The 23,181-nt window shown below is 44.3% G+C and overlaps 1 protein-coding gene and 1 long non-coding RNA gene across 2 annotated transcripts in view; one reads left to right on the forward strand and one right to left on the reverse strand.

The window, feature by feature from the left end:
* Nucleotides 1-218: 218 nt before the first annotated feature.
* On the forward strand, nt 219-4,889 carry klf6a (Kruppel like factor 6a). Its single transcript, XM_085763389.1, has 4 exons — nt 219-686; nt 2,665-3,256; nt 4,122-4,245; nt 4,792-4,889. Exons 1-4 carry the CDS (start codon nt 585-587, stop codon nt 4,841-4,843), a joined length of 870 nt encoding a protein of 289 aa, XP_085619515.1. The 5' UTR covers nt 219-584; the 3' UTR covers nt 4,844-4,889.
* Nucleotides 4,890-7,434: 2,545 nt separating this feature from the next.
* The window catches only part of LOC146966313 (uncharacterized), a 42,924-nt gene continuing 27,177 nt past the window's right edge, over nt 7,435-23,181 (reverse strand). The window contains exon 2 of the long non-coding RNA XR_015034516.1: nt 7,435-7,560. This is a non-coding gene — a long non-coding RNA (uncharacterized LOC146966313). The remainder of the gene's footprint in view (nt 7,561-23,181) is intronic.

Genomic DNA, 23,181 nt, shown 5'->3' on the forward strand with positions numbered 1-23,181 from the left:
AGGAACCAAATTAAGTCAGAGGTCGGCCGCGATTGGTCGCCTGTGATATCATTTGCGATCCCGTACGCCGCTCGTTTCTGATTGGCTGCCGGCCCTGCAGGCGTAATCCTGCCGTGAGGAGAGGAGGGGAGCAGGGGGAGGGAGGAGGGAGGAGGGGGGCGGGCTCCGAGGTTTGAATAGGGAAGTTTGCAGAGCGCAGTTGTTCCCCATCCAGTCCGGTGCAGTGTTTGCAAATACGGTGAACACAAGCGAGCGAAGAGAGAGAGAGAGCAAGCAAGAGAGAGAGGAGAAGGAGAAGAAACAGAAGAAGCTTGAGAAGAGAGAGGGGGGGACTGACGGACGGACGCTCTCTATCTCCTGCTGCTGCTGCTGCTGCTGCTGCCGAAGCCGCTGCTCTAAACAAGCGCCTCTTCTCCGTGTGTATATGTGCGTGTGCGCATCGCAGCCACGGGATCGCTCTTTATTATTCCTTCTTTCAACTGGGTGATTTTTTTTTCTACATGAGAAAAAGCATCTAAGTGCAGCTAAATAGATTTTTTTGTGTGTGAAGAATTAAAAGCAAAAATCAAGCAACGGTGGAAAAAATGGATGTTCTACCCATGTGCAGCATCTTTCAAGAACTTCAAATAGTTCACGACACGGGCTATTTCTCAGCCTTACCGTCACTGGAGGAGTACTGGCAGCAGGTGAATATGTCTACTATCAAGTGTCTTTTTTTTTTTTTTTTAAGTCAGTGTGAGCTTGTGTGTGTGTGTGTGTGTGTGTGGCAAAGCGGAACTGAGTGGGTTTCACGCTTCTTCTGCGTTAATAGATTACACCGCGATGTCTCAGTGCGCCAGCCAGGGGAAGTTTGAAATGAAGAGAGATTCCGTCATTATAATAATGATAATAATAAAAAAGGTTGTAAACACAAGGCAAGGACAAGGCAGCACCGGTGTTTAGACGGAGCCCCCCCCCCCCAGTGTCCATTCACCTGGCAGAGCTATAGGTCTACTCTAGTGTCATTATTACCAGTTTGGTTATGAAGTTTTTTCTGGCAGGCTGAAGTGGATCAGTGTGTCAGTCTGACAGCTGGAGTCGAGGCTCTGCTGCGCCAGGATGAATGAGGATGGAGGTGGTGGTGGTGGTGGTGGAGAGGAGAGGGGGGGTTAGAGTAGCCTAACTCAAGCTCTAGTGGTGGTGGTGGTGGTGGAAGGGACAGAGGCGGCGTGTTTCTGCTTCTCTGCTGTATTTTGAGCCTCTTCTTCTTTTAGCGGATGGGTGCAGGGAATGAGAGCTGGTTTCACTTCCAGCCGGTGAAGTGACCGCGGATGATGATGTTTGTTTGAGGAAGCAGAAACTGAATCAACTGAGCATTTCATTCAAAATCAGATTCAGATGTAGTGATGGCTCAGGATCAGATCAGCAGGAAATAACAGGCTGTGATCTTCTCAATCTGTTTCACATCCTCTAATATCAACTTTTTTAAACGCATTGTAATGTCTCAGCGTTTTTATTTAGCCGTATTATCCTCCTGTTTCTGCTCTACAACCTTATGTTAGTTTTTTTTTTTAACCATCCCATTTGCATCATCCTGTGATTTGAATGGACTCCACAACATGACACTATCAAATGTCAGCCATGGCCAATTCCTCTGTGCATGAGTAGACAGCAGCACAGCTGGAAAATACTGTGCTGCAGGAGCCCAGAGGAGATATTTACTCTACATCTGCCTCGTCAAAAAAAAGCTGCATGTCCTTCTTCTAACGAAAGAGCCCCTCCGTCTTTTCAACTTTAATGGGCTCTGAAGTAAATTGAAGCCAGTGTGTCTTTTTTACGGTGGCTGACAGCGAGGAAGGATGTGATTGCATGTCAGTGGTACGCATGAGGAAAAGCAGCTGAATGGCTCACGCTGGTGGAGGAAGTTGAGCAGCTTCCTTAAAAGGACTCTAAATGTGTTCAAGTGAGTCACCCGAGTGCTGAAATGACAATGCGTGTTTAGAGTTCAGGCGGCACTCAGGTGCAAGGAAGGACTCGGGGGGTTTGTGAATCACGTGAGGCTGAGGTTGGCTGTTGTTGGTGCTGCATGTGCTCGAGGTGTTTTGAGATGTTGTGTGCTTGACTTTCTGATGCAGGATGAGTCTAGTCATGAATTATGACATGCTACTGCAGATGAAACATCACAAAGTGGTGAAAAACACTTGTCACAACTTCCCAGAGAACAAAGTGATGGGTTTAAATGTCTTATTCTGTCCTGCTGAGAGTCCAAAACTCAAAAGTGCTTCATTCTTCATCATATAAGATACAAATAAACACGAAATCTTCATATTTGAGGAGCTAGAATCAGGAAATATTTGGTACTTTTGCTTGAAAAATGACTGAATGACTCACTTTCTCTCAACTGACTAATCGATTAATTGAACTCATCAGTGCAGCTCTAATGTACGTACGATAAAGTTAAGTGCAGGAGCATCTAAAATGTCCTGGTGTAAGCATTTAGCAGTTATTACTCGACATGCAGGATTGTGGGGAATGTGCACATGCATCATTTAAGAGGATTTCCCACACACAGAAGCGTTTTGCAGCTGTGAATGAACCTCCTCTCCTCAGGGATGCTGTGGCTCATTTTTTTCTTCTCTCTCTCTCTCTCTTTCTCTCTCTCGCTGTATGTTTTCATTCAACCAGACATGTTTGGAGTTGGAGCGCTACCTACAGAGCGAGCCTTACGTCTCCACATCCGACCTCAAGTTCGACGGCCAGGAGGATCTCTGGAGCAAGCTGATCTTGGCCTGCGGGGACAAGGCCAAGGCCGAGTCCGACCCAAAGCTGGCCCCGGCCCACGAGGAGGACAATCAGGACAGCCAAATCTTGGACACCAACAGTGTGAATTCAGACGCCAGCAGCGAGGCTTCAGACAGTTCTGAGGAGCTCTCGCCCACACACAGCTTTACCTCCAACCCACTGGGCTCTGTCTTGGTTGGCTCCGGACCTTTTAGCCCCTCCGTCATTAGCACTCCCCCGTCCTCGCCGGAGGCCACCTCGGAGCCCGGCGCGGTCACGAACGGCTGGGTCGCCACGCACGCCGAGTTGCACTTGCCGGTCAAAATTAGGAACGGCGGGACTTCGGCAAAGACTTCGGAAAAGACGTCGGGACTTGTCTGCGGCGGGGACGCGTCTCCGGACGGCAGGAGGCGAGTACACAGGTGTCACTTCAACGGGTGTCGCAAGGTTTACACGAAGAGCTCCCACCTCAAAGCACACCAGCGCACTCACACAGGTGAGTTCAGATACACACGTGTGTGTTATGTCAAACTGTGTGTGACTGTGTCGACTTCTCTGCTGTTGTCAAGCAAAAGCAAGCCCATTCATAGAGTGGCAACATCTCAGCTTTTTTTATTGACTGCACGGTGGAAGTGGCCATGAATTCAGTCCTCCATTGTAGCGGCATTGTCCATCCATTGTGTAATGTAATTAAAGGTCCATATTGCATGATGTCCTCAGCTGGAGCGCTGCGAGTATTAGCTCTGCATGGCTGGATACCTAAACTGTGACCTAATCTATCTGGAATGTGACTGACTGAGCCAGTGAGTGAGCGAGGGAGGGAGGGAGAGGGAGCAGGGAGGAGGGGGGGAGGGGTTGCACATGGGAGATAAAAGGACTTCAAAACAGATTGAGTTTCACCATGGGAAAGGAGTGAATGGGTGGGGAGCCAGGGGGCACGGAGTGGGAGGCCCCCGAATGGCCATTTGACTGCTTCTTATTTTTGATTAGAGGCGTGAAATTTGTACGTGTGGCCATTTTTTTTCTTTTTCCCATCTTTTCTTCATTAATTCTACGTGCACATATTCAGCTACGACCGCATTGCTGTTCGCATTCTTAGCATGTTTGAGGCTGCAGCCGGAAGAATAACAGCCAGTGGTCCAACAGGTTCAGGTCTGGACAGACTTGTCGGCACTTATGTCATCCGGGCCTGGCCCCCGGGGGTGATTGATGGGCAAGCGCATTTAAATAACAACAGTGCAGAGCTGGCCAGTCGTCGCCTGAGTGCATTCCTTTTCATGTGTCCAAATCTGAGCTGAACTCATTGTCCACTCTCCTCCTCCTCCTCCCCCTCTCCTCCTCCTCCTTCGTCCGTCCTGCAGGTGAGAAACCGTACAGGTGTTCATGGGAGGGCTGCGAGTGGCGTTTTGCACGAAGCGACGAGCTGACCAGACACTTCAGGAAGCACACTGGGGCAAAGCCATTTAAATGCAGTCACTGTGACAGGTAAGCACGGCCCATTTATCTGTAGCTAACATCACTGGCTTCTTTTTTTTTTTCTCTTCTCATGATAAGGCTCTGTCTCTCTCTCATGCCACGAGGCTACAACACATTCATCACATGCATTTCTGTCGATGTGATCTTCCAAATAGTGATGCATGTCTCAGAAGATTGAAAGCATTGATGCATTTTACTCAGGTGGCTTAAAAGCTGGAGCTAGACTGATGAATAGACCAGCGGCATAAAAACATGGAGCCGATACTGGCTTATCGCAGCTCATTGCAGCTGTGTGTATATGTTTGGTGAATAAAAAAAAAAAGAAGCTGAAGCACAGAAATGCCAAAGATAAGAGTAATTCCACTTGGTACGTGTTGTGTTTGCACAAACGTCTAATAAATCTAGATTTTTTTATTTTCAAATATCAGTATCAGCTGTGAAAGTTCAACATGAGTCATGCTGTGTTTACTAGTCAGACTTTAACTGATAAATGTGCTGCTGTGTCATTAGGAGCAATATTGATTTCCCTTTTCCCCCTTCTTCCTCTGTGCCCAGATGTTTCTCCAGGTCTGATCATCTGGCTCTTCACATGAAGAGGCACATCTAGAGCAGGGCGAGCACCAACCAAGCAACGCAGCGAAGGGGAAAAGTTTTTTTTTTTTTTGGAAAAAGAAAAGAAGAAGAAAAGAAAAAAAAACAAAAAACAAACGCCGTCTCCCGACCAGTCTCTTGGTTGAACTGTCCCAGAGCAGAGTGGCGGGAGTGTGTTCCAGCCAAAGCATGCCGTTTTGCACCATACTGAAACCCAGTGCCTCCGGGACCTCTCTTTGGAGAAAGGCGCTCTGAAGGTTGTCTGTTGCAACAAGAGGACAAAATCATGGATGGGGAAAGAATTTGTTCTGATTGAGAAGGACTTACAACACACACACAACAACAACAACCAACAAAAAAAAGATGAAATCGACAACAACAACAACTACAACAACAAAAAAAAGATGAAAAGACACGCAAACAAAAAGAGTGAATGATCTGTATGTATGGTGCATGATGTTTTGGGGACATCTCCCGGACAGCAGATACACTGGTACTTTACAAAACTGTCTGAGGTAAGCATGTGTGCACTGTGAATGTCTGAGATTGGCCCACCGGCCCCTCCCTCCCCTTGGAGAAAGAGAGAGAGAGAGAAGACGGGAGGATTTTTTCAGAGAAGAGATGGATGCATTGATGGATGCATTGATGGATGCATTGATGGATTGATGGATGGATGGCGGGCGCGGGGGCCGGCGCCAATGTTGCTGTGGACTGAATGGGTTTCTGGAGGGGGAGGGAACAGCCCACTTGTGTTTCTCCCTGGTGGCAGTGTGAGGATGAGGCAGGGAGGAAGTCCCTTGCCTGTCTTGTCTGTCTGGCACCCAGACTTAGGGGGGGTCGGGTCGGTCGGTGGTTGGTTGGTTGGTTGGTTGGTTGGTAGATGTGCGAGGGGTGTGGGGGTCCCAGAAGCTTTTGAGGCCTTGGGTTCGACCAGAGACGGAGAGCGAGGGTTGACGTGTCGCCTTCTGGGCTCCGACCTAGGGACTGAAACTTGTCCCCCTCCCATCCCCCCTTCCTGCTGCCGCGACGACCACCGCCGCCACCGCCACCACCACCACCCCTCCTGGTCTCTGTATGACAGGAGCTTTTTTTGGTGTTTTTGGTGCAGCTACTAAATGTGCAATGTGTTATGTAGCCTGGTTTATTATTTTTTTACAAGCTACAAAGCTCATTTGTAGTCCAATTGTATAAGCTGTGTGCTTAGAGGTATAACACAACTATACTATAACTTCAGTATCATAGACAGGTGTTGCATGGTTCTAGGGTTTGTTCATTTCCTGTTTCCACTGTAATCAGGACTGCAAATAGTTTCAATAAAAGTGCAGCTAAAATGCGAACAGTTAAATGTTACAATATTGTACATAAAGCCTTGACGATTTCCTCTTATTTTTACAACATCATCCATTTTCCTTCATTCTGGGTTTTTCCATCTGGCTGGAGATCTCACCACTTGCTTGCTCATTCATCCTATGCCTTGAGGACTAATTTTGATTTTTTGTACTTTCTTTTCTATCTAATAATGCACTGTTGACCTTAATGGTGCCTTATGCAAGTGACTCAGCCCTGTGGCAGCGTTGGTTTTGCTCCTCTCGGGGAAAGTCACATTTGTTGTATGGGTGATTTTTGAAAAGCTCGATCAAGGCTCAATTCCAGATCAACTCGCACCTCCGTGTTTTTATTTAGTTCGATCAAAGTTGCCTGCTCACTCTCGACGACTCCGATGGTTCATTGTTGTTGTTTTAAAAATGTAAATGTTTTCTGAGTCGGACAAACGGTTCAGATGATGTATATCAAATCCAATTGAGTCAGAATTTGTAAATAAGACAAAACGCTGTATGTTTAGAGCACTTCATTCATTTATTAAAGATGTTAACTACTGTGTAGTATGTACTCGAGTCCATCACACACAGCTCTAAGGTACAAAAAAAACGATCAGACTAGGTGAACAAAACGTGTGATAGTTCAGACACTTCCTACTTCCTCCACCTCCGTCAAACACCCCCCCTGCTTTGTCCCCTCCCCGTCCCTGCGAATGGGACTGAAGAAAAAGCTAAAGATTTATTGTAATTAACAGGCTGCAGTCGGACAGGCCTCGCCTTGTACTGCCTCTCAGTAATGAATTGCTAAAGGCTTTGTTGGCATGGAATCTGTCACAGACTGCTGACTGTGTAGGTTGGATATTGACCTGTCTGGGGAGCGTTGTTTTAGCCAAGCTGCAACAGTATTATGAAAACCACAGGAGTGAAGGGGGGAAGGTGGGGGAGAAAGAGGAGGAGGAGGAGGAAGATCAAGCATTGATGTTGCACATTGAAATTTGAAAAAATGAAAATTTAAGAAGAAAAATTAAACGGAGGTGGAGGAAGACGGGACACTCGACAGAAGGTGCAGACTAGACTAGAATAATCCAGATCGGGCGACCTCCTCCGCTGTAGGAATTCGATGTTGCAGCGAGTCGTACTGTGGCTTTGCTACAACATATGGATTTCAGATCAGCAGTGGCGAAAGAGACAGGATGAGTCCAAACTTGAAACTGCTTGCTGTGATAGATCTGGGTGCTGCGCTGGCAAGGCCTTCTGTGGGCAGGGAGGGAGGGAGGGAGGGGAGGGGGGGAACATCCATTCTGCGAAAACGGCAGCCAATACTGTTGGAGTGGTAATTGAGCCTTGATTTAGCCCCATGTTTGCTCACATCTCTCACACTTTCCATCATCTTTCTCATCCCACCACTTCACCTCTTCTGTCACACACACTTACACACTCAGTCTCTCTCTCTCACACACACACACACAACACACACAGCTCTTTGTTCTCAACTGAATCTTTGTATAAAAAAAAGGAAAAAAAAACAACTTTTGTAAAATTGTTATGTTTTTGCTTTCTGAGATTTTTATTTGAAATTGTTTTGCAAAATTGTTATATTTCTGTATGAATGTATTTTTTATTGGAATAATAAGAAATTCTTATCTGACTTTGGCTCGCTTCCTTTGTCTCATTCGTTGATTCTCCTCAGTTATGCTTCATTACTGTGAAAGCTTCTTCTTTTTTGGCCGGTGGGACAGTTTTTTGCAGCTTGTTGAGGATGAATGGCTGCGTTTCAGCTGCACCCTTCCCCTCCTCCAGTAACATGGACATGGAATTAGATTAGGGTCAGGGTGTGAGCACCAGGGATACATATCTGACATTACAGATGAATGTTTCATCAAGACTTAAGCAGCGTTTTCTGTCAGAGAGTCGAACCTCGGAGGCGCCACAGGCCTCACCTCCTCCTGATTCGTAAAAAGCAGCATGAAAATAGCAGGAAATTACATCTTTGGAGAAACCGGTTGCTAAACACAGAAGCCGAAGCACCTCGCTCCCAGTGGCAAACATTCAGATTTAGCTTCTTTTTTTTCTTCCTTCTTCTTCCTCTTCCCCAAAACAAACCATTGAAAAGTTTCTGTGAAATCTCACCGCAGTGGTTTTCAAGTCTAAAAACGGGCCGGCTGCTTCGGCTCACTCCTTCCAGCTAGCTAGGGCTCATCAAAGCAGTATAAATAATTTATCTCCATCTCTTACAGCCCATGGCATTTAATTAGAGCGCCACTTTTATATATTTGTTAGATAATTACTCTACTTGACACAGATAATGATACAAAACAGCAGTGGATAAACCAAAGAGCCGAGTTTTAAGTTACAAACTAACAAGAAAATAAGATTAGAGAGAAAAACCAAAAAAAAAAAAAAAAGACAAGCTCCGTCTTCTCTGCTCCCCTGCTCGTGGTGATGATGACCTAGAATGGGCAGGCAACTTATTAGCTCCTCTGATTTTCAGTAAAAGCCCTGTGGTTTGTAAATGAAGCTTCGCCTGCAGTCGGTAATTAAGCTCGCTCGCTCTGGAGAAACCTCCCAGCGTCGGGTTGGTGGAGAATGTTGTTTTTTTTTTTGCCTCAAATGCTGCAGCTCCTTGATCTCTCAAAAAACTGCCGCCCCACTTGATTTGTCAACTTCAAACGCACCTTACGACGCCTAACGCGTGGCTGAAGAGCAACAGGAGGCATCCCCTCCCTACATCGACAACTCACTTGACCCGCTCGTAGAGAAAAAAATCCTCAGGAGGCTCAGGTTCTCCTCTTCTCTTTAACCCCCTGACGCTGGAGTCGGTGCACACACATGTTGCGTTTAATTTCCCACGAAGCTGACTCACATCCTCGACGATAAGAGGAGCACATCCTCTGGTGAAGTGGACCATCATGGGTAAAGTTTCTCCTAAATGTGGCACTGAGATACACTGCATATTTCCTTTGATGTAACTGCACGTCCTCCATATGTTTTGATATTGTATCTCAGTCTAAAGCCCCCAGGGGATTACTGGAAACAATTATTCATTTTAGATGTCACACTACTTATCTTAATGTCTCAGGGGAGAAACAGAAGATCTGAGGTTGTGTCCCATGACTGTGGAAGAGTTTTATCAGGAGAGTTACTGTAGTTAGTTAGTGATGGGAAGTTACTGAGACTTTTTTTTTTTTTAACTCAGGTCAATTCGAGGCACTTCTTCTTCTATTTGATGTCACACTGCGTAATCGTCCCACTAATAAAGTTGTCACATACGACCTCAGTGCCACTCACAACAACCTATTGCTGTAACATTTTAACACACTATACAGTAGCTACCGTTTTAGCGTCGTCATAGTTCGACTTAGACTTCCGGTGTTTTCAGAAAACACGAGCAGTCACGTATATGAGGTGAGAGTGCATTATGACTTTGAAGTCGCTGTGAACTTTTCTCTGCATTAAAACCCACACCACAGCCTTCCTCCAGGCCTAACCGAGCTGCTGTGAGAGGCTCAACCACAGACTGTGAACCCTGGTCTACTGGTGGTGAAGACATGTCACATGTGTCTCCTGGCTGCTCCGTTGATAAACACCAATAAATGTAAACGTTAACTCACGCGAAAAACATTCGTTGGGGAAAAAAAAAATTGGCACTAAAATGCATTAAAGGGATAGTTCACCCAAAATTCAAATTTCACTCATTATCTACTCACCCTCATGTCAACTAGGAGCTGTGTCCTACGTTCCTTCTCTGAGTAACGGGGGGGTCCGCACAGCAGTATTTGTCCACATAATGGTTGTCAATGGATACCAACTTTCTTCGTCCAAAAAGACACACCAAAAAACATCCAAATACCTCCATACTGCTCGTCTGTAATGTCCCTCTTGTATTGAAGCCCTGAGATGAGAAATTGTTCTGAAAAAAATTAAATAAGTCTATATTTTAAGCTTGTTTGTGTCTCAGTTCACTGCTCTTCCTGTGTCCCGGCGGAACAATTTCTCATGTCGGGGCTTCAATACAAGAGGGACATTACAGACGAGCAGTATGGAGGTATTCGGATGTTTTTTGGTGTGTCTTTTTGGACGAAGAAAGTTGGTATCCATTGACAACCATTATATGGACAAATACTGCTGCGCGGACCCCCCCCCAACTCAGAGAAGGGACGGAGGACTCTGAAAATTCTCACAGCTCTTAGTCGACATGAGGGTGAGTAGATAATGAGTGAAATTTGAATTTTGGGTGAACTATCCCTTTAAAAGTGACACCTCACAATGCGTCGTAGCAAAGGCTTGTTTTCCACCAGATGGTTTCATTGGATATTTGTTTACAGAGGAAGAGAAGTAAAATTATCCACCATTTTATTCTAAATACCAGAGGTTATAAAAAAAAGTCTGCGAAAACATCTTGTTAATGTGCCCCCCCCCTCACCCCACTCCATCCCAACCCTACTGATGTATCTGGTGACCCCTGAGGGAGGGGTCTTGAGTAAACAACCATGGGACTGTGCAGAATTTTTTACTGGGATGGGCTGAATCTTATGTTTCACTTAGTACAAAAGCAACCCCCCCCCCTCCCCTCCCCCTCCCAGATTATTAACGTCCTCGATGAACCCTCCTCGCCGCATTTCAAAACAATACAACAGTGTTAAACTCATGGTGGCCTATTTATCCGTGTACTGTAACTAACACTACAAAGACAAAACTGTCCTTTGTATAAAAAGATACAATCTAAATTTAACATCCTTTTTAACTTCCTCCTGTCAAATAATTTCTGTACAGTCCCTAAAAGCGTTTCAGTCACTAAAATAATTCAATCATCATTTTATAAACACGACACACGCGGCGTGTGTGTGTGTGGTAGGAGGAGGAACTTCCCAGCAGTAGTATTTTAGGTCGTTGAAACTCTGCTCCAGCTGGGTCTGATGCAACAAGCGCAACTGCCGCTCACATGCTATAATGCATCAGTGATAATAATAATCCAATAATATGATATGTAATACGAAACACACACACAGCCGCGTACACAACAAGTCAAGAATCTGAGTGCTTCCTCCGCCAGTGACGGCAGCGAGGCTGAAATAACTACAAGGCAACTGCTGCTGGTCTGTTCCCCGACTCCAAAGCATTCGGATAATTTGATTAAATGCAAATTTGTTAGGAATATGCACCATTAAATAACAGCTGAAATGATCGGTCATTTTGCAGAGGGAACTAGTCTCCATTATTTCTCACTCCAGCTAGGAGCCGGTTCAAGTGCTTACAGTATGTAAAGTGTGTTTTCCTTATTTTACATGTAAAGACGTGTTTATTCTCGTTTGATATAGTGAGCCGAGAGGGCCGAGCGTGTTATTCACGATCATTTCAAAGCTTGTTCCGTGTCCACGTTGTTGCAGTTGTATCAGTGAATCTCAATGAATGTGACTTATCTCTCTCTCGACATAATTGCAAAGGGATTACTATTTTATCATTCCCTTTCAAGCGGAAGGCCCCACCAATTGTGGATAGTAAAATAAATCATTATCCAAAATTGCTGTGAAATAACAGACGTGCTGCAGGAGTGAGAGATTGCTTCGTCGTCTGAGTCTCACACACACACTTACACACACACGCATGAGAAAATGGACTGTGATGGAGGCACACAGTGAGTTAAATGAGGGGAAATAATAAGGAAAGAGGAGGTTATCAGACTCTGAGCCTGGTTCATTCAGCCAGCCAGACTGCAAGTCATCACATATGCAGACTTTACTCTGAAAGCCCCACCGTCAGGGCTTTCTCTCTCTCTCTCCCTCCCTTCCTCCCTCCCTCCCTCCCTCTCTCTTTCTGTTAATGGAGTCTATTAGGACTTGGCTTGTAGGGGAAATAGGACTGAAATCTGAGGTCAATGACTCTCCTTTATGTTTCCTGGCTGTGGAGCACCACAACCGCGGTCGCCACCACTGGGGCCATAATCACCATCATCACTGTCCCCATCATCATCATCATCATCATCACCATCACCATCATTGCCGCTATCCGACACCCCCCCCTCTCCCAACACACACACTGCCATTCCCATTTCAATCCTCACACTTTCACTCATATCTACAAAAAAGTATGATCAGTAGTATTGTTATTCTGCTATCCCAATATTACTGCTCCTCCTCCTTCTCCTCCTCGATGGATTCCCCCTTGAATAATGCATATTTCCTTACACAAACCCCCATGGTAAATTAGATTCTACACCTAATTACCATGTTGCAATTAGCAGAAGAAATGAGAGAGGATCTAAGAACATTGCCCACAACAAAGTGCACCAGATTAGAAGTTTTTTTTGTTTTTTTGTGTGTCTCTCTCTTCTGTTTTGTTTTGTTTTGTATTTAAGCCCCAGAAATACGAGGAGACGCAGCGACACTGATTAAATCCTGGAGCATCAGTCCGTCTGAAAACTGATACACAGAGCCTGACTCACCCCCAAAAGAAGCAACAGCTTTGAAAGAGATTTGTGTGTGTGTGGCAGGCAGGGGGTGGGTTACCAGAAAACCTCCACCAGCTGATTTCACCGTACGAGTCATCGGTGGAAAGACTGGAGTTTGAGTCATAACAACATTTTTCCAAAGCAGGTCTGGACTCTTTTAACAGGCCGAGCTGCAGCCACATTGATCCTAGTTGGAAAAAACAACCAAAAAAAAAACAAAAAAAACAGCAGATCTGGTTCTGTTCAGTTCATTAATAAGAAAAAACAAGAATTTATCACCACTTATATTTATAGATTTAACCAACCTGCTGTTTTTGATTTACTGTTTTTTTTTTTTCCTTGTGGCAGTTTTAACCTGCAGGACAAAACAACAGCCACCACCTGCAGCTCTCCACCTGCAGCTCTCTGAGCAGATATCACTTCAGCTTGTGCAATAAGTTTGACCCGAAGATGTGAATGTAAAATATGTGAAGTATAAATATAAATAATGTTTGCATTAAGCGCCGGCATGAGCCCTGACCTGGTCGCTCCCTGCAGGGAGGCTCATCAGTGGAGGCAGTGATAATAATAAGCTCCCTCCTCGGGGGCAGAGGGGGGGTGGGGGAGGTTAGACTCGGAGCCTGCGGGTGAACGTCGGGCTATAGCGAAGCTTTTTGAAACGCAGGACCTCAATTTACCACAAACCAAATGACTAACAGCTCATATGGGGCCCCTGAGGGCTCGGCGGCCCTTGGGCACGTTGGCCCTGCTTGTTTGGCTTTGCCCACTGATGAGATCTGACTGACTCACAGCTTATAATACAGAGCATATTGGAGACTTTTCAATGCTTGCTCTATGAAAACAACGCATCTCCAAGAGCTACACTATGGAAAAACAACTGTGTCAATGTATTTTTTTTTAAAAGTCAAATATTTTTTTAAAAGTTTTAAATGGCCCCGGTGGGTTTATTTAACTTAGGAGTAACGGAGAACTTTTTTTTTTTATCCGTGTTTTATTTAGTTTATGCAGCTTCGTTCTCGCCCTCATCCATCCCTACTGTTGCTGCTGGATCCCTGGTGTCTCTTGTTTGTGCTTTGTTGTTCTCTCTCCCTCTTTCTTTCACTCTTACTGTGGATGTGTGTGGGCCTGCAGTATTTAAACCCTGCTCCTTCGCTCCAACCCAGATGGTTGCAGGCTCTCCGGGTCGACTCTCTGAGAATAACTCTCTTCATATCATTTGATCCGGGCTGATGCTTCATATACCTGCCCATGCTTCAGGTTTCTATGGTTCGCCTGTCTCATCCAGTCCTCCCTCTCTCTGCCAGTTGTGTTTGCTGAAGATTAGACCTCTGCTTTTTTTTTTTTTTTGCTCCAGTGATCGTCCCGGCTCAGACACCTTAAACTCCTGCTCCTCTGATCTTATAGGTTTCGACAACTTTTCACAATAAATCGCCTTTGTTTGAGTTCTACATCAAACTTATATCAGTTTTCCTAGAATATATAAATATAAAAACCCCTTGTGATTAGGTCGGAGATTTATTAAACTCTCACAGGTAATCATTTCATTATCGGCGCAAATGTAGCACACGGTGATAAAGTTGAAATCCAATTGTCAGGATTAAGAAGTGATTGCTGCAGTGATTAACACCGTCAAGATGTAAAAATCCTCTGTTTTCAACACGTATGCCTGGTTAAACAAATATTTCATTTCCATGATAAGATCATCACAATATGATTCTGTTGACAGTCAACAAATGATATTGAATTATCACCCAGTGCTCCTGGCTACATTATGTGAATCTGTTTAGATTAATTAATTAAAAAAGAAACAGGGGGAAGCCATTCAGCTGACAAATAAGCTTGTACATCAATGATGATTGTGCACATGTGTGTGTGTGTGTAACGTAGTGAAACAGACGGAGGAGTCTCTGGGTTCACACACTCAGTCCTCAGAAGATGCATCTCCAAAGCTCAAGGTAAATGAGTCCATTTGAATACAAAATCCGGGTCGAACTGGGTCACGATCATAATTGTCTCTGTAATTAGATTCACTCTCCGAGTCTCTGGCTTGTGTCACTCCGGCAGACAGCGGCAGTGCACTCAGGAGAATGGACCAAAATACACCGTTAGCCTCCAGAGCCGGGGGTCGAACGGTCAAGAGGAGGTGAGTACAGGCGAGCGCGCGTTCCCATATAATGGTCCCGGGTGTAATGATGTTTTTGTCCCTGCCCTTTTCCCACTCATTAGGGCATTCTTGGTGGGTCACATTGCTTTTTCACAACTATAGATGCAATGCTTCACCGTTTATGTACACTAATGATCCCAGTTGTTATGGTACTGTCATGGCATTGGCTGTCATTGGGATCAACTTGTTGCTATGTAGCTCATCCGGCTGCGTTACTCGCTGCATCGACCAAAAATAACTTGCATTGTCACTTCTCGCTCCTGAGAGCTTCTGTTCTCAGCCCCCGCTGTTTGACACTGCTTACAAAGTGTCCCCCCCCCCCCCCCCACAAACCGCAGGAATTTAATTTACAACATCTAAGCGAGATGTCAAGCTTCATAAAAGCCGGTATGATTTTCAATTTCTACTACTATTGTATAGGTAGTGTGCAGAGGCAGTTATTAGCCGAAGTCAAGGTCTGCGATGCTTTGAAAAGTCCTCTTCTCTCTTCTACAGGTTAACAGAGTGCAGTTGCATTAATCGCCATGACAACTGCACCGAAAGAAAGAAAGAAAGCAGCCGAGAGAGATGGTGATAGCCTCGTGACAAGATGTATTTTAATTTCACACTGTGAGAATATTTTCACTTCAAACTTTTGCTGTCATACACTCGGCTTTGCCAAAATTGCAATTATTGTATGAAAAGATGAGGTCACTCCTCATCACTTGTATTACTATCCATATTTGATATCTGTTCACTTCATCTTGGAAATCCAGAAATTCAAGTATTACAGGTTTTTTTTTTTTTTTTACCTAGCCTACCTATCCAATTTCAGTTTCCGCACAGTATATTTAGGCTTTCCTGTAAAATGTGGAGAAAATACAAGGACACCAACCAAAACCTGAGCGCTCATCTCTATTACTGCCATAAAGACAAGACAACGGAAGAAGACACACCAAAAAAAACCAACAACACTGTTTATGAATCATCTTAAAGTTCTTCACAGGGATGAAGATGATTTTCAAGTGTCATCACGTCTAATCTCTACAAATGAGACAAGATTAATTCCCTGAGAATTTATTCTATTCCACAAGTGTTTGATTTTATAATTAGCATATGTTGAATTTTTGAGGCATTATGTGCTATGGTCATATTATATCACACCAGTGCTGTAGTGATCACATCTAATTGAGAAAACATGTCACTTTTCCCCGTGGTAACACCATCTGATCAAATTTTTACATAAAAGTTAAGTATGTGAAACTAAAATCAATGATCCATGTAAAAATTAATCAATTGCCTGCTACATGAGACTCACTGATTCTCTAATTACTGGGCAGCAAAAGTGACTAATTACATTAACTGTTAGACTAAAGCCAGCCCAGCTCCATCAGACATGAATTTAAACCACCACACACGTTGTAGTTTCTCCTCTTAAAGGAGCTGTATGTAAGTTTAGCTGTTGCTACATAGCATTAGCATTAGCAGCTGTTTACTTACCAGTCTTCAAATGTTGCAAGAGCATCAGTGCTGTCTCCTGCTGTCTGTCACATCTCTTCCTCTTCTGCTGAGGTTAGCACACTAACCAGCTAGCCGCAGCCCATTTGTCACTTTCCGATAGTGGCCTCCAATCTGAAACAAAGATGTATTGTTGCTCAGAGAAGTGAATTATGACCTTTTTTTTAATGCAATAATGGTTTCAGGCCACATTTTGAAAATACACAGAGCGACGCAGCTTTCCTTGATACTGTCGTGTGTCACTGTGCAGCATCGCTAACTTTCCTCCAGCTTTTTATCATGACTCATTCATGTGCAAGAAAACACCTAGCATCATAATAAACCATCCAGCATCCAGCTTAGATCTACATCACCACCTATCAGACTCAGTGTGGTACATTGGATCACTGGTGTTGTCTTTTCCGTGGTTGTAACTCGTTGAATAGTCTTTGTTTAGTGCGGTAGAGCAGTATGAGCAGAGGAGGGAAGGAGGGACAGAGATGGCATTTTGATTGACACATCACAATCCATTTGACTTGACTTGTTTTTACAGGATTGTCCATCCCACAGGTGACTGACTTTTTTCATTTTGATTAAAAAGCATTTAATTAATTGGCTGCAATCCGAGTGTGAAGAGGATTTCAAACAATGTTGTGAAAAATGCACCAGAATAGGATCTCCAACACAACCTTGAACTGTATAGCTCCAGTTTCACTGGGATGCATGCAATGTGACCAGTGGCTATAGCTTGTAACCCAGTACTTCACTGGCTCCCTAGAGGCTACCACGGCTCTCCATCTCTGCACCAAGACAACCTGCCATGCAACTTCTACTTGGATTAGTCATGTAATGTACCGGTAATTGTTGAATTTGAAGTGAAAAATACATAAAAACTTAAAAGTCTTGAAATCATTATCCACAACAATTACCTCTGTTTAAAGACGGTGTGCTTTCTTTTCATGTGAAGTCAATCATCAGGTTTTATGTGTTTGATATTTACATTTCTCTTCATCAGCTCTCATTAAAACCTAAGGCGACGAACCAACGAAGGAAGGAACGGGGGGACGGTGCTCGAGCAGAATATTAATCCTCCTCTCCCCACCTCCATCTCACGAATTAATTTTGCAATGCACACCAGCATTCTTTGGACAAGACCCTAATTAATTTTTGGTCACACTAATTAATTATCGACTGAAAAAGTGAAGAGCGTATAGGAAATACTGTAGCATGTGACGAGGAGCAGGAGAGATAAAGAAGTTGCTGCTGTGGTGTCGGAGGTAGGGGGTTGATGTACATGCACAGACATGCAAAGTGAAGGTGGTAAAAAAAAAAAATTAGACTTAACTTTTATTATATAGCGTATGCGATGTCTATTTGCATTTATTGCTTTTTTAATTGCCGCACACTGAGTCTGTATTAGTGCAGCATTTTCTGCAAATGCCGTCATGAGTTCATTGTTTTCCAGCGGGGGGGTTACACATATGCAAATGATTTCAGGGCAGTAAATGATTGAATCAGAAGAAGCAGGAAAGTGTACGCACTTTCTATTTTGGGCTGATGTGTCATCTAGCATATTTCAAAGATTAATTGCTGCTCTCAGTGGAAAAAGACATCTGTCTCCCAATTATTAAAGTGATTGTGTTGTTTTGCCAGCTTATTCTTTGGGTCACAGGGTCCCCGTAGTTAAATATAAATGACTCTGGCTGTGGTGGTGGTGGTGGTGGTGGACGACAGCGGCCTCGCTATAGCGTGCTGATGCATAATGCTTTGGAGACGACACTTAGGAATGTTAAAAGGTTTCATAACCCTGGATCGACATTGAGGCTAATGGCAGCTTCTCTCTGGGAACGCAAGTAGCCCCCTTTTAGTGCCACTGTCATCTTGGGGGGGGGAAATAAGCCAACGTGGAAAGAGCGAAAGTGAGCATGATGCAGGCAGCAGTTATGTGGAATCTTCACATCTCCAATTTTTGGTGATTTTCAGGCTCTTTGGTGTTTTATGACAGGAGCTGGAACCGGTAGCTGCTCCTCTTCACTTCTGCACAGTAGGAGGATTTAACCCTCTGAGTGTCGGGCAAATGGAAACACGGTCTTTTTCCCATGTTATGCAAACTGCAATCACAGATTCTCTCCATCTATACTGTGCATTACACTAAAAAAGAAAAGAAAAACCACACTGTCATTCCAGTTTTATGCATCCGAGGGTCAGAACAAGTGTGTGACCAGGGGGCAGGAGCAAGGGGGCCGACTGGCTGCACCACCACCTCACGTCACGTCCAATCACGGCCGCCGCACACAGGCAACAGGTTACTTTGCATTTTAATTATGAGAAGGTCAGGCCAGGGTTTGTTCGCCAGCCTTGTGTTTCATGTGATTAAACATGCACCGGACGCATAATTTATAGAGCACAGAGGACGCTTTGACCCCATCACGGTTTTTACAATCTCCCACCAGCCTTTTGTCGGGTGCACGTAAATAATGCCAGTAATTTATGGCAAGAAAGATGAAGGCTGCTGCTGTGGGAAAGAAAGAGTAACAAAACAAAACAAAAAAAATCAATGATACATGTTTAAGCAATTTTTTCACAATTGCACTCATTCCAGGTTGTGTTGTGTTTTTTTTAAAACAAGGAAACAGGAAACATCAATGAACGAGCAGTACAGTAAAACCACAGTGAACCTGCACTTGCACGTTCTTTTCTTAATTGTTTATATTTCCATGGAGATCTTTCCAGCAACAACAACAACAACAACACGACATAGTTGACATGGATTATGTTCTGTAGCTTGGGAAATTTAAAAATGTCATTTCTGTATGGGTGCCATAAGCCGCCGCCGCCACCGCCCCCTCAACAACCACCACAACAACAATACGATGCTCCTTTATTCCCAATTCATTTCCCATGGAAAAACGCTCTAATTCACAACCCCCCCACCCCCCACCCTCCGACAAGACACTTACAGATGCCATTCACTGTGCTGCAGAACAGTAGACTGCATGGCCCTGCTCCATATAAGATCCAGTTCGCAGACTTTAGCTTTTTCTCATTTGCATACTGTAACGCAGCAGGGGAGGGAGCGGTGGGGGGTGAGGGGGGGCTAACTTTCTCACATGGGAGGCCAGAGACTGTGACATAATTGTTTGGCCCATTATTAACACTCGGTGGCTGTGAATGCAGCCTCGCATGCTTGGCTGAAGAGAACACTCCAGCAGAAATTGGACAGTTTTTTGTTTTTTGTGTGTGTGTCATTTGAGCAACCACAAAAAAAAAAAAAAGGAGGGGTCACTATCAAAATAATGCTTCCCCCCTCCCATCCGCCCCCTCTAGGAAGTGCTTGCGTAGCCGTGTCCGACTGGTGTCAACACAAGAGCAAAACAAAAAAAAAAAGAGCAACAACCTGTGGTAGCCTCGGGGGGAAGGGGAAGGGGAAGGGGGGAGGGAGGGAGAGGGTGAGGCGGGGGGGATTGCCCCTGATCCCATGGCTCGGGGCCCAAAACACCAGCACCGGCACCGCTAATGGTGTTTTTTCAATAACGCTCTCCAGCTCCACTCTCAATCCAAAACCAAAAGCATCCTGGAGTATTTTCGAACACACACACACACACTAAAGTGAAACATTGAGGGTGACGACACTTCTCTGAACCCCCCTCCTCTTCTCCTCCACCTCCTCCTCCTCCTCCTCTGCTGATATTACTCTTGGCCTTTGGAGAGCCTCTGGAAAATTCCCCTATGATGAGCCGGAGGCGTCAGCTCAGCGGAGAGGTGATTTCCATAAACCAGGTCACTGTGGTGCTGGTTAGGACTGTGATCGCTCACATCCACCTCACAAAAGAGGGGATATCATTGTTTTGTCCCTCTGCCAAGCTGCAGTCACTTCCTCTCGGAGGGTGAAGAGGTGTTTTTTAGTTCAGCAAACACGGAGGGGAGACACACTGTACCTGTGTGTGTGGTGATATAATAACACATCCTGAACTGTTGCCATGAATTTTCCTCCAACATTAATCATTGCTGTTTTCTGACATGTAGACAGGAAACGCAGCCTAAATGCCATATGAATATTAGGCCGTGGGGGGAAACGTCTTAATTGCCTGTTCATTGTATTTGTCCTTGAGTGTTTCACAGCACAAAAGTGAGAGACACAATTAAAAACCACAGGAACAATATTTTTCTGTTCCTGTGACTGTACAGTTTATTCCCTGGAAGACTTTTATTACTGTGAGATGATGGCGTCATCAGTCAACTTCCTCAATTAGCATTTACTCATAGGGATTAAACAAACAATACACAATGTCTGTTGCCATGATACCTTTATTTACAAGTGCAATAATATTACTCTATTTTAATGGTTTAGTATGTCTTGTTCCAGTGCAGTTTTTTTTTCTTCTTTTTTATATTTATTGGGAAGACAGTGCAACTTCTTCACATGTCTATCTATATATATGTCAAATATCTATCTATCTATCTATCTATCTATCTATCTATCTATCTATCTATCTATCTATCTATCTATCTATCTATCTATCTATCTGGTGCGTTTTGTGTCCTTTGAATAGGGAAAGTCTTGTATTTCCAGTCTGGGCTAAACACAGTGACTTCACCTTCATATTTACCATCCACATCCAGACATAAGAGCAGTATTGATTGATCTTCTCATCTAATTCAATCAATCAAAAGTGCTTCTCTGTTCTTCATATTAGCCCTTTAACTGTAGAATCAGTGCATCAGCAGCTTGTAAATTCATTTGCCCAGAGGAGAAAATGCACTATAGAGTCTTATTCAAATACCACTTACTTCAGTATCAACCTACAGTATGTCGTCATTGTATGGTCAGAGCCGGGGTGACGTGATATGATATGACACTGGCTAAATCCCGAATCCACAGACGAAGAGCAACAACAGCAGGTTCTCTGAGTGTGCAGGAGAAACGAAGGTGAAGGAAGATGTTGTTTTCAGTCACGTTGCTGTACAGTTACATCAAAACATTAGTGAGGAGAGCGGCTTATTTGCTATTCAACAAGTGTGAGCGGAGACACTGTGATGGGCTTTCTGCTGTGGAGTAAAGAGATGAAATCCAGTCCAACTAAAACAGCAGGCTGCTGGAGATGCTCTGCTGATATTCACACACACACACACACACACACACATACACACACACACAGAGAGCGAGACTATCAGCCCTTCAACATACTGAGCCCAGTTATTTTGCCTTTGCCTGAACATGCAAACAACAAAAACACAGCAACAACAACAGCCTAGTTTATTTTAATTAGTTTACCACTGTTGCATATACAAATCATAACTCTGCCAACACCCCTCAGTTAATGGATCCCGATAAATGAAATGTACATTTTGAAAATTGAGCAGGCACACTTCCAGAATAAAGGCCTAGTTAATCATACACGGACAGTTATTCATTGATTCTCCGCATCAAGTCGACTTCTGATACCGCACTTCCTTCTTCTTTCCCCCCGCCAGCTATTCATTCATTCATTCATTCCTTTTATTTGCATGACAGACTTTGTTGCAAAAAAAAAAAAAAAACGTCCTTTTTCTCCCCTCGACATTGTTTGGTTTTGTTCCGTACGTATCCTGTTGTTTTGTTTTGAGGGTGTAAAGGTCTTTTGGAGACTGAGACAGCCGTATCAACCCTGTTTAGCATAAAGCTTGTGGCTGGCCCCATCCCTGGCCCTAATGAAAAGTAGAAGATAGGCTATGCTTGTCATGCTTGGCTAGCCCTGTGATCGGCAGACTGTGGACAGTTACTCTGCTTGCATGCCAATTAATCTCCTAGCCTCTGAATTTCCCACCGTCCCTGTTTTATTCACTGCTTAATGGAAAAAGACTGAGGGCTGCTCTGAAACAAATAGTCATCACAACAATGCATGTTGGATTTCTGAGCATGGCGCCCGACTTTTTCTTTTTTTGTTTAAAGTGTCGCACAGATTGATTCTGCTGAATTCACTTTGCATGCTCGCCTCAGATATGGACATTAAGAGTCTAATGGTTTTTATTTAGCTGCAGATAAAATAAGGCAGTAGGACTCCCAGTTGTGCAGGATTACAGCTTTCCACGGACTGTTAGATGCCTCTCAGGATCATATTTTCCACCTTTTTGATATGGTGCATTGGTTAAAGGGCACTTTCAGCCGTATTAGCATGCTGCTCAGGCAGCCACTGAACATTATTATTCTCTTTTATTTATGTGTCAAAGCAGTGGGAGGAACCTGGATCCCGGTGCGGGGCTCAAAACGCTCCTGGCTCCGTCTCAACAGACAGCCTGAGTATCTTTAAACGGCCAGTCATCACCATCGGAGAGCAGATAAAGATGGATTTCAGATGAAGATTCATCGGGTGCAAACAGACCTGAGCTTGCTGTTTCTCCGGGCCCCCCCCTCTCCATCATCATTCATCATGCATCATCTGCTACATGCTTACACAGAAATAAATAAAAAACATCTGAAAAGCACTCATACAGCTATTTTACAAATCAACAAAGAGCTGACAAAAAAAAAAAAAAAATGCCCATTCATCATTAATAATAGACGTGCTGGCTGAGCTCACAAGGCAAGTGAGGAATCCAGGTTACAATTTATGGGATAAATATTTCATCGCTAACATCTGTCTGTGTATTCTGTGCCAGCGTGTTTCTCTTTTTTTTTTCTTTTTTTTTTTTGCAGTTGTTACAAATGAACGTCAAACGGAAAGTAAGCGAACAAGCCGCCGAGGGAACGGAACAAAGACGTAGCAGAGCGAGGAGGAGAGCGAGAAGAAGAAACTCAACAGCAAACAATTTTCCTTGGCTCGTCAAACAAATCCAATATGCAGTGAGTGTTGGAGGGAGGCGGACTTTACAGTGGAGAGAGAGGGAGAGAGAGAATGATAGAGGGAAAGAAAGAGGGGGAGAGAGTTTATACCCCCTCCTCCTCCTCTGTCGGGACTGTGCCACAG

This window comes from Trachurus japonicus, chromosome 20, assembly GCF_045865225.1.
Source record: "Trachurus japonicus isolate A0001 chromosome 20, Traja_1.0".
Lineage (NCBI taxonomy): Eukaryota > Metazoa > Chordata > Actinopteri > Carangiformes > Carangidae > Trachurus > Trachurus japonicus.

What these genes read in the sequence shown, in the direction of transcription:
- klf6a (XM_085763389.1), top strand. Translation starts at nt 585, where the DNA reads ATGGATGTTCTACCCATGTGCAGCATCTTTCAAGAACTTCAAATAGTT. An exon ending in TGGAGGAGTACTGGCAGCAG is followed by an intron (nt 687 to 2,664) that starts GTGAATATGTCT and finishes TCATTCAACCAG; the next exon opens with ACATGTTTGGAGTTGGAGCG. An exon ending in AAATGCAGTCACTGTGACAG is followed by an intron (nt 4,246 to 4,791) that starts GTAAGCACGGCC and finishes CTCTGTGCCCAG; the next exon opens with ATGTTTCTCCAGGTCTGATC.